Raw genomic sequence first — 12,276 nt, forward strand, 5'->3', positions numbered from 1 at the left:
CAGATCGAGCCGCATTGTGGGGGGTTTGGAGGGTTGTAACCCCCCACATTTTACTGAAAACTTCACTTTTCCCCTAAAACAGGGAAAAAGTTAAATTTACAGTATAATGAGGGGGGTTACAACCCCCCAAACCCCCCACAACGCCGCCATGATCTGTATTAAGTAAAGTGGGGGGGCTCCCCAACAAAACCCCCCGTCGGAGCCCCTATAAACTATAAACTGTCATTTTCTTCATCGCGCGCCTCCGTCTTGCGCTCAGTTGTCGGCACACGCCTTTGTCTTCCGCGGTTCCGCGGTTCTGCCGTGGTCCTACTCAAGATCTCACCATCTAGTGTGTAAGTTCTACACAAATTTCTCTTACCCAGGTGCATTACCTTACACTTTTTAGCATTGAAGTTTAGCTGCCAAGTTGATGACCACTGTTCCAGTAGTAGTAGGTTCTGCGTCACACTGTCAGGCAAAGTGCTTTTACCTACTATGTTGGATAATTTGGCGTCGTCGGTGAACAATGATACTTTTCCTCTAAACCCTTGGGTCACATTTCCTATGAATAAGTTGAATAGAATCGGGCCCAAGACCGATCCCTATTGCACTCCACTGGTCACATTCGACGTTCTGGAGTGGGTACCCTCTGAAGTCTACCACTCCCTAACCCATGCAGTTAGTGTGTCCCCTAATCCCAGCGATTTCAGCTTGTTCAATAACCTGCGGTGTGGGACGCTATCAAAAGCCTTGCTGAAGTCCAAATATACTATATCCAGGGACTCCCTGGCATCTAGTAGTCTAGTTACCCAGTCAAAGAAGCTAATCAGATTAGATTGGCAGGACCTGCCCTTGGTAAATCCGTGTTGGTGGGGATCACGTAGGTTTTCTTCGTCCAGGATTGTGTCAAGTTTCTGTTTGATCAGTATTTCCATGAGTTTGCTCACTATGGATGTGAGGCTCACTGGTCTGTAATTTGCCGCCTCTGTTCTGCAGCCCTTTTTGTGGAGTGGAATAACGTTAGCTGTTTACCAGTCCAAGGGGACTCTTCCTGAGCGTAGGGAAAGATTAACGAGCACGGCTATAGGTGCCGCGAGGACTTAGCTCAACTCTCTGAGCACCCTGGGGTATAGGTTGTCTGGTCCCATGGCTTTGTTTACCTTGAGTCTTGAAAGTTCGCAGTAGACGCTGCTGGGCTTAAATGGAAGAAGATGGATGCCAGATCAATGGGGCGAAGGGAAAGATGGAAGGGGGAGGCATACAATTTCTGGAAGTGGCACAGAAGGATAGAAGATGAAAGGAAGAGAGTGACATGAAGATAAGAGCAGAAACCAGAGAAGACAAAGGTAGAAAAAAGTTTTCTATTTATTTATTTATGTGCTTTAGGGGACATGCATCACTGTTTCTATGGTATTGCATTGTATGCAGAGTCCAGCTTCGTGGTGGTTTTATTTAACATTTGTCTACGTATTTCTATTTTATCCCCTCCTTTTACAAAACTGAAGAGCAATTTTTAAACGCTGGCCGTGGCTAAAAACCATACTACAGTTTTGTAAAAGAGGGAGAGGTTAGTTTGTGATTACTTATTCCATACTAGGCGACGGTGCTTTCTGTGCCCTGTTTGTATGAAAGACATGTTTTTTTTGTTAGCGTTGACTAGCCTTGTTTGGCGAAATGCATCAGGCATAGTTCTTGGGGCACCTTGAATTAACCTGATTTGAATCTCCTTATTTTCTGCCAATCTTCTTTTGTTTCACGTTGGATTCTTTAGTGGACTGCTTGCCTTGTTGTTTCGTTGCAAATTAACATACATGGAGTGGAACGTACTAGAGGAGTTACAGATTTGGTTGTTTATGCATACATTTGGGTTACAGTTGGTGGATGTAAAGTGAGGCCGTTGAGAAGTGTTGTAAACTTGATTATTAATATAGGCAAATTTTGGATAGTATTACTGCTTTACAAATATTTGAACACTTTTAAATATGCATGGAAAGGGTTCGGAGTTAAATTCCTGGGTAAGTAGGTGGGAAGGAAAGGATGGGGGATTTGTTCATAGATGTTTGGGGGTTGCATAGAAGAAAACTGTGCACTGGTATAATAATATTTGTTTGTTTTGAATTTAAAAAAAAAAAGAAATACAAATGGAAATAAAGAAGTAAAGAAGAAAACAGATAAATGGGGGCGGGGCAGGGCCAGGGTGCCAAGTGTACTTGTGTGCCTAGGTGCCCTTGAAGAATTAATCCTGCCCTGCCCCCCTAAAGTCAACTTCCTGTTTTGAAGCATGGGACTGGCAGATCTGACAGCTGAGCACACGCAAACTGTGGCCATCAACCAATTCATGCAACCCCCCTATCCCCCCCACACACACTGCCTGGAGGAGGGGGGCGATGCAGCTGAAGGAGTGGGTGCTCCACTGCGAGTGGCAACAAATCCAGGTACACCACTGGGAGGGGCAAGGAAGAGATTGAGAGGAAGTGTAAGGAGACAGGATTTTGGGGAAATATGGAAAGAAAACTGAGAAAGAAATTGAAAAGAGGAAATTGAGGACTGAGTTGTGGATAATAGAAAAGGTCTGATGACAAGAGAGACAGAGTGACAGGGAAGGATACAAGACATTTGAGGCAACGAGAGTGAGAGGACATCTAAATAAAAGTTGTACCATGAAGGTATAGGCCTAACACTCCTTGTGTATAACATGAGGACCCAGATAGAATTAGGTACTGTACTACTTACATGCAGATCTGAATAAGCCACCTGGTATGAGCTTCTGCCCTAGACCCACCCTTTGGCCTCCTTTCTCATTTCATCCCATCCCACCTCACCCCCTCCTCTCTATTACTTGACTTCCAGGGATAACAGCAATAAATGGAATCCACAAATAATATGTAAAGTGTGTGAGAACCACTTTTTCATAGTCTTACACTAGTACCTCAAGAAAATCGTTCAATGGACTCAACTCTCCGCACATCTTTTTTGATAATGCGGCCTCCAGAATTGTACATAGTATTCCAGATGGAGTCTTATCATGGATCTGTACAATGGCATTATGACCTCGGGCTTACGGCTGACGAAACTTCTACGGATACAGCCCATGATTTGTCTAGCCCTGGATGAAGCTTTCTCCACTTGATTGGCAGTCTTCATGTCTTCGCTAATGATCACCCCCAAGTCACGTTCTGCTACAGTCCTTGCTAGGATCTCACCATTTAGGGTGTAAGTCCTGCATGAATTTTTGCTGCCAAGGTGCATGACCTTGCATTTTTTGGCATTGAAACTTAGTTGCCAAGTCTTTGACCAATACTCCAGCAGGAGTAGGTCCTGCGTCATACTGTCGGGCATTGAGCTTTTGTCGGGCACTGTGCTTTCATCTGTTGTGCGGTTGCCTACTATGTTGCATAGTTTGGTGTCATCGGCGAATAATGTCATTTTACCTCGAAGCCCCTCAGCCAAGTCTCTTACGAAGATGTTAAATAGGATCGGGCCCAAGACCGAGCCCTGCAGCACTCCGCTGATCACCTCCGTCGTATCGGAGAGGGTACCGTTTACCACTACACTCTGAAGTCTCTAACCCATGCGGTTAATGTTTCACCCAGTTCCATCGAACCCATCTTGCTCAATAACCTGTGGTGTGGGAAGTTATCAAACGCTTTGCTGAAGTCCAAGTACACGACGTCCAGGGACTCCCCTATATCCAGCTTTCTTGTTACCCAGTCAAAGAAGCTGATCAGATTTGATTGGCAGGACCTTCCCTTCGTAAAACCATTTTGATGGGGATCTCGTAGATTCTCCTCATTCAGGATAGTATCCAATTGGCATTTGATTAGTGTTTCCATAAGTTTACTCACTATCGATGTGAGACTCACCGGTCTATAATTCTCAGCCTCCATCCTGCATCCCTTCTTGTGGAATGACGTTAGCCATTTTCCAATCCAACGGGACTCTTCCTGTACTTAGGGAAAGATTGAAGAGCACGGATAATGGTTCCGCCAGGAGGTCACTCAACTCCCTAAGCACCCTGGGGGGTAGTTTGTCCGGTCCCATAGCTTTGTTCACCTAGTATGTTAAAATGTTCAGAGTAATTTAGGATTTTGGTTTATAGATGTTTGTGGGTAAGTGATTTTTGAGTGGATGTGTCTTTTCTATCTTGATATGGAGTTCCCTTTCTTTTAAATTATTTTATTGTTTACTTCCTTGACCTTTTGTTGAACATATACGATGTATCAAATAAAGATAAATATAAACTTATTTATCACCAAGAGAAAATAATTATACTCACTGGTGTCCTGCTTGGGACTGCAAGATCCCGTCCTTTTGAAGAGACTATAGCGCATTCTAGATAGTAGGGAGAAAGAGAATTGTGCTTGTTTATTTCTTGTGATTAATTATCACCTTTATGAAGAAATTGAATCAAGGCAGTGTACAACAGGTACAACTTACCATACAACTTATAGTTTTGTTAAAGAACATAACAATAGTAAAATAGTAAAATGTTTAGTAATTTAACTTTAACTTGTTTTTAAGATACTTTTTATTTCTGTACACCGCCTAGAAATTTGATTAAGCAATATAAAAATTTTTTAATAAATTTGAAACTTAACATAATCAAATACTGTATAAACAATACAAATTATGGAAAAAAAATCAGACTCAAGGAGTAACAAAGTAATACAAATTGAATGAATGAATAAATAAATAATAAGCAAAAATGCAAGATGCATAAAAGATACAGATGGGTTAATTTCATGACATCCCCCCCCTTTTTTTTTTTTTTACTAAACCGCCATAGCAGTTTTTAGCGCAGGGAGCCACGCTGTTCACTACTCCCGATGCTCTTAGGAACTCTATATGCATCAGGAGCAGCGCAGAGCATTCAGCGCGACTCCCTGTACTAAAAGCCATTATCATGGTTTAGTAAAAAGGGGGGATAATGTCTGAGTTGTTAGGAAAATGTACCTATTTTTTACTTATGCTATGAAGATACCCAGGTAACACTATGACACTCATTTTCAAAGCAGATGGACGTCTCAAAATGTTCCCAAAAAAGTCCATCTATCAAAAATATCCAAATTGCGTTTTTTAAAGGGCAGAATTTGACAGTTTGACAAATATAAAAGTGGCATATTGTGGGCGTGTTTAGGGCGGGACTAGGGAGGGCCCAAATGTAGGACATTCAACAGTGATAATAGAATGGGAAGAAATGTCCAAGTTAAAAAAAGAAGGGCATCCTAAATTAGACCTGTTTCAGATCACATCTAGAATATATAATGTGCCCTGATTGAGTAGCTGACTACAAGAGGGATTAAGGCATGGTCTTTCATGTATCTCCCAATGGTTGCTGTATCCCTCCCTCACTACTGAAAGTTACATCGGTTAGGGAAATCAGGCTTCCTAACAGCATCAAGTATTATGAGCATTCTAAGCACACCAGCAAGTAGGTCTGAAGTGTGGCCTAATGGTCAGTTCAGTGAGATGTACATAGTTTTCCTTAACTTCTGATGCAGATGCAGATTTTTTACTCCATCAAAAATTACAAAGACTAGGGGACACTTGAAGTTACAGGGAATTACTTTTAAAACCAATAGGAGGAAATTTTTTTTCACTCAGAGAATAGTTAAGCTCTGGAACGCATTGCCAGAGGATGTGGTAAGAGTGGATAGCGTAGCTAGTTTTAAGAAGGGTGTGGACAATTTCCTGGAGGAAAAGTCCATAGTCTGTTATTGAGAAAGACATGGGCAAAGTTACTGCTTGCCCTGGATAGGTAGCATGGAATATTGCTTCCCCTTGGGTTTTGGCTAGGTACTAGGGACCTGGATTGGCCACTGTGAGGACGGGCAACTGAGCTTGATGGACCATGGGTCTGACCCAGTAAGGCTATTCTTATGTTCTAACGGTATGCTCAAGACAATTAGCTCACAAAACAAAACAGAACAAGTCAGGGAAATCATTTCAATGATTAGACATCTGAAAAATTTAAGATGTGGTCCTAATCCTTTTCAACCCTTGCATTATTTTGTGAAAAAAACAACAACATTGAAGCATGGTCTCCCTAAAACATGATTTTTCATAATTCTTATAGGTCCAAAGTCTCCTACAATGCAATCAGTTCAACTCTCTGCCTTTCTTATGCTGGGGGTGTTCATCATAATAGCAACATCTAGCTCTGATCTACAAAAGAGCACAGAAAAAGAAAACAACTGTCCAACATGTGGAGCTGCTGGAGCCAATGGACTGCCAGACCAAGATGCAAGAGACGGTTCTAAAGGAGAAAAGCGTGATTTAGGTACAGAAATGTTTCTTTTCTGGATTAATAACATGGGCAGTCACAATTCTCATCCCTCTCCCTGCAAATTACATTACACAAACTAATTACAAAACAGGGCGGTAGGCTAGCTTTGTAAACCGCTATCCTCAGTTGACAATAAATAAAACATGAAGTTTAGCAAATAACATTAAAAGTGTGCTAGTTTCATATCCCTCCAATACCAGTCCACTATTACACCCTTAACAGTGGCATTCTAAACACTTAACTCACATGCACTGCGGAATTAGCTTTAGGAACCACAGTCAAAATTGGTCATTTGGCTCCCTAGAAATGCCCTTTACACCTCACTATCTGACAAATTGCATTAATTCCAGATTACATACTCCTAAGGAACCTACTACTACTACTATTTATCACTTATATAGGATTTACACCTCACTATCTGACAAATTGCATTAATTCCAGATTACATACTCCTAAGGAACCTACTACTACTACTATTTATCACTTATATAGGATTGAAAGGCATACACAGTGCTGTACATTTTGACATTTAATCATTGTGACCACTATGGATGCCCCCAGATTTGTCAGATGTTTCGCTCAGAGAACCTGGAGATCTCTAGACCCAAATACCTTAATACATAACTGCTTACTATCAAGCCTGGAAGGGGTTTACATTACATTACAGATTTCTATTTCGCCATTACCTTTCAGTTCAAAGCGGATTACAAAAAGCGGATTACAAAACTACACATGTTGTGATGAACTTCTCCAAACCCCCCAAAAACCCAACAACACTATTTGAATGTCAGGTTTGGAAGAGCTAGTGAGGTTCATAACCGGGGGATTCAGATAAAAACTTCTTCCTGCTGACTCCACATGCTGCCTCTCCAATGAGTCTCTCCTCCCCCCCCCCCCCCCCCACCACACACACACACCTTCTTTCCTGAGTGCAATAGCCTTTTCCTATATATACAGAGGAAGTGGTCTCCATTCAGATCCTCATTCTCCTGCTACAGTTAAATGCAGTTCTTTCTTTTACTTTAATCTTTAACTCAGAGGTTCCTAAGCCTGTCCTCAGGGATCCCCCAGGCAGTCAGGCTTTCAGGATCTCCACAATGAATATCCATGAGAGCAATTTGCATGCCCCTCTTCCACATTGTAATTTTCTTCCTCAGGGGTTTGCTGTCTCACTGGTTTTATAGTAAGTCTACCTAAAATTCAGCGTTATATAGCCAGACAGGAATGGCTCTGGGCCAGCTAAATAGTGCTAAGCCGGTTAACCACTAATATGCTCACTGGTGTCCTACTTGGGACTGCAATATCCCGTCCTTTTGAAGAGACTACAGCACATTCTAGATAGCAGGGAGAAATATAATTTTGTTTATTTATTGGGATTTATCACCACCTTTATGAAGAAATTGAATTAAGGCAGTGTACAACAGGAGCAACTTGATATACAGCTTACAGTTTTGTTAAAGAACATAAAAATAGTAAAATGATCAAATACCATATAAATAATACGAATTATGGAAAAAGGTCAGACTCAAGGGGTAACAGTTAAAGTAATACAAATTGAATGAATATATAAATAAATAATAAGCAAAAAATGGAAATGCAAGATGCACAAAAGATATAGATGGGTTAATTTCATAACATAGAGCGGCATAATAAAAAAAACATCTAAGTCCGTTTTGGGCCTAAGGCGCTAGTCATCCAAAGTTGGCAGCGTCCAAAGTCCATTCTTTTTTTTTTTTATTAATTCTTTATTGATTTTTAAACAAGAACAGTGTTATATAAATGAAAGAACAGTATATTATTGCATTCAGTCATAACACTAATATCTATATAGAAAACAGAACTATCATAATAACATAAGAACCAAGTAAATAATATAATATGAAAACAAGTTACCTAAAATATCATTATTAATATTTCCTCCCAACCACCCACCCTGGATGTGTAAAGATAAATAAACCAAGAAAAAAGTAAGACAAAATACAGTATTATATTTGTACAAATGTAGTCAATGGGCACCAAATTTTGTTGAATATTCCACTAAGTCCCCTACACTCTGCATTAATTCGTTCATATTTGTATATAGTACACACATTCAACCACCAGAAAGTATAATTTATTCTATCATGATTCTTCCAATTACTTGTAATCAATTGAATGGCTATATTAAAAATAGACGACTTTTATACTTATCTAAAGTGGGTTTAACATGTAAAATTGTTCTACAAATTATAGCCTCATATGTTAATGGAATATTTGAATCTAAAACTAGATTAATTTGTCCCCATATGGATTTCCAAAATATTAATATAAATGGACAAAAATACAACAGATGATCCAGAGTCCCTTTGTCAATATGACAATGCCAGCATCTATTAAACTTAGAACTATCTATTTTATGTAATCTAACTGGGGTCCAGAAAATTCTATGTAACAAAAATAACCATGTTTGTCTCATAGATGCTGACGCTGTACATCTTATTCTCCAATTCCAAATTCATGGACAACGAGACACAGAAATATACTGTTTGATCTCGAAGCTCCAAATGTCTCTAAGACTATTTTTTGGCTTTTTATTTATTAATCCAGAAATCAATTTGTACCACTGAGCAGCCTGATGTCCTATTAAATCAGTTTGGTAGCAAAGGATTTGCAGGCTAAAATAAGTTTTAAAATTTTTCCATTCAGGGAACCCACTCTGAATAGCCTGCTTCAACTGCAACCACCTATATTGCTGAGATTTTAAAAGTCCAAATGACTGCTGCAGTTGTGAAAAACTAAGCAGATTTCCATTCGACAAAATATCATCTAATGTCCGAATATTTGCCTGCATCCAATTCTTCCAAGCGATCCCAGCACCGCCTATTTGAATCTTGGAGTTTAGCCATAAGGACTGTAAAGTAGATTTTATTATGGGAACATCTGTTAACTTATCAATAAATTTAATTGTTTTCCAAGTGTTCAATAAAATCACATTATCCTTAGCGTACCAAGGTAATTTAATACTTAATATATGAGATAGTCTCATCGGGGACAGGATTTTCCACTCAAGATATAGACAATCTGGGTAATGTTCTACGAGCTCAAGGAGGATCCAATACATACCTTGACGCATTATATAGGTTTGATGATACCTATAAAAATTGGGAAAATTTACCCCTCCCTCTACAATTGGTTTTTGTAGAGATACTAAAGCAATTCTTGCTTTTTTCCCAAGCCAAATAAATTTTGTCAATATATTATTTAACTTTTTATAAAAGGACCCTGGAAAATAAATTGGTAACATACTCAGTTGGTAACAAATTACCGGCGAAATCATCATTTTGACCGTATGAACTCTCCCCCACCAAGATAAATGTAAAGGGTTCCATTGCTCACACATTTCCGTGATCTTTGATAATAATGATTTTTCATTTATTTTCATTGTTTCTTCCAAAGTACTTTTAATCCAAATACCTAAATATTTAATACCATCATCTTTCCAAATAAAAGGAAACTCATCAAATAATCCTTTCATACAATGTATATTCAATGGAAGAACTTCTGATTTACTCCAGTTTATTTTGTAACCAGAGAATTTTCCAAATTTATTAATTAGATCAAGTAAGCATGGGATAGTTGTTTCTGGATTTCTCAAATGAAGCAAAACATCATCTGCATATGCAGAAACTTTGTATTCCCGACCTGCATAAGGAATACCACAAATCTCCTCCGCTTGTTTAATAGCCAACAATAAAGGTTCCAAAACAATATCAAACAACAAAGGATATAACGGACATCCCTGTCTCACTCTCCTTTCCAATCGAAACCACTCTGAAAAATTATTATTAATATATAGTCTAGCAAAAGGGGAGCTATATAAGGTTTGAATCATTTGTATAAATCCAGAACCAATACCAAACCATTCCCTAGCTTGATACATAAAAGACCATTCTACTCTATCAAAAGCCTTCTCTGCATCCAAAGAAACAGAAAAGGTGGATCATCCATTTTCTTTGACAAATTTAACATATGCAAGGCCAATCTAGTATTATTTGAAGAATGTCTTTGAGCAACAAACCCTGTTTGGTGTACACCAATAATATATGGAAGAGCCTTGGCCAAGCGTAAAGCTAATAATTTTGCTAATATTTTCCCATCTATATTAATCAATGAAATTGGCCTATAATTAGCAACCAACAAGGGATCTTTATTTGGCTTCGGCAAAACAATAGTTAATGATTCTGCCATTCTTGAAAAATACGTCCAAAATGTATTTTTATTGAGAATTGTCTACTTCTACATCGCTGTTTGATCATCCAGACCGCTAATTTGTCTATCTTTATACCCCATTCTCATCCAAAAAATTGTCCAAGCCCAAAATGGCTAGAAAAGAGACCTTTTGCAGGTGGGTGGGGTCAGCAAAGTGATGGACTGGCCACCCAGACATGGCAAGAGAGTAGTGGGGCACCTTACAGGGAAGAGGTGGTGGAAATAGAGACTGTGTTTGAATTCAAAAAGGGCCTGGGATAGGCACGTGGGATCTTTCAGAGAGAGAAAGAGATAATGGTTACTGCAGACTAGATAGGCCATTTGGCCTTTATCTGCTGTCATGTTTCTATGTTTCTAACTTCACTAAAAGGGTGCCACATAAACATCTCACCACACTCCCTTATAGGTCATGATGAGCCCCCCCATACCCATAAAACTTACTTTTCCCACCTATCTACTCCCCCCCCCATAGACCTTATGGCCTGGGGTGGAGATGGGGGGTTCAATTATCATAGTAACATAGTAGATGACGGCAGATAAAGAACCGAATGGTCCATCCAGTTTGCCCAACCTCCTCTCTATGGTTCACTCCCAGACTATTTAAGCCACCTCTGCATAACTCTACTAGGCTTTCCTATGCCAGGTGCTGATGTTCTGGAGGCAGGTATGTACTTTTTACTTTTTTATTCTGAATTTTATGGCCTGGGGTGGGGGTGGGGGGTTCAATTATCATAGTAACATAGTAGATGATGGCAGATAAAGACCCGAATGGACCATCCAGTCTGCCCAACCTGCTTCAATTTAAATTTTTTTTAAATTTTTTCTTCTTAGCTATTTCTGGGCAAGAATCCAAAGCTCTACCCGGTACTGTGCTTGGGTTCCAACTGCCGAAATCTCTGTTAAAACCTACTCCATCCCATCTAAACCCTCCCAGCCATTGAACCCTCTTCAGCCCATCCTCCCCCAAACGGCCATATACAGACACAGACCGTGCAAGTCTGCCTAGGACTGTACTTAGTTCAAAATTTAATATTATTTTCTGATTCTAGAACCTCTGTGTTCATCCCACACTTCTTTAAACTCAGTCACCGTTTTCCTCTCCATCACCTCTCTCGGGTGCGCATTCCAGGCATCTACCACCCTCTCCGTAATATAGAATTTCCTAACATTGCTCTTGAATTTACCACCCCTCAACCTCAAATTATGTCCTCTGGTTTTACCATTTTTCTTTCTCTGGAAAAGATTTTGTTCTATGTTAATACCCTTCTTCCTCTAGACCGCTTTAAGTCTTCTTAAGTCCTTTGCCAGATATGGTCTCCAAAACTGAACACAATACTCCAAGTGGGGCCTTACCAATGACCTGTACAGGGGCATCAACACCTTCTTCCTTCTACTGGCTACGCCTCTCTTTATACAGCCCAGCATCCTTCTGGCAGCAGCCACTGCCTTGTCACACTGTTTTTTCGCCTTTAGATCTTCAGACACTATCACCCCAAGGTCCCTCTCCCCGTCCGTGCATATCAGCTTCTCACCTCCTAGCATATATGGTTCCTTCCGATTATTAATCCCCAAATGCATTACTCTGCATTTCTTTGCATTGAATTTTAGTTGCCAGGCATTAGACCATTCCTCTAACTTGTGCAGATCCTTTTTCATATTTTCTACCCACTCTTCGGTGTCTACTCTGTTACAAATCTTGGTATCATCTGTAAAAAGGTACACTTTTCCTTCTAACTCTTCAGCAATGTCACTCACAAACA

The 12,276-nt window shown here is 39.8% G+C and overlaps 1 protein-coding gene across 1 annotated transcript in view; it reads left to right on the plus strand.

The window, feature by feature from the left end:
- The first annotated feature begins 4,081 nt into the window (after window positions 1–4,081).
- Window positions 4,082–12,276, plus strand: part of LOC117359742 (mannose-binding protein-like) — a 265,920-nt gene continuing 257,725 nt past the window's right edge. Inside the window, exons 1-2 of the mRNA XM_033942960.1 lie at window positions 4,082–4,091; window positions 6,059–6,262. Coding sequence (XP_033798851.1) covers window positions 4,082–4,091; window positions 6,059–6,262 — 214 coding nt within the window. The remainder of the gene's footprint in view (window positions 4,092–6,058; window positions 6,263–12,276) is intronic.

The sequence above is a fragment of the Geotrypetes seraphini genome, chromosome 4 (genome assembly GCF_902459505.1).
Source record: "Geotrypetes seraphini chromosome 4, aGeoSer1.1, whole genome shotgun sequence".
Lineage (NCBI taxonomy): Eukaryota > Metazoa > Chordata > Amphibia > Gymnophiona > Dermophiidae > Geotrypetes > Geotrypetes seraphini.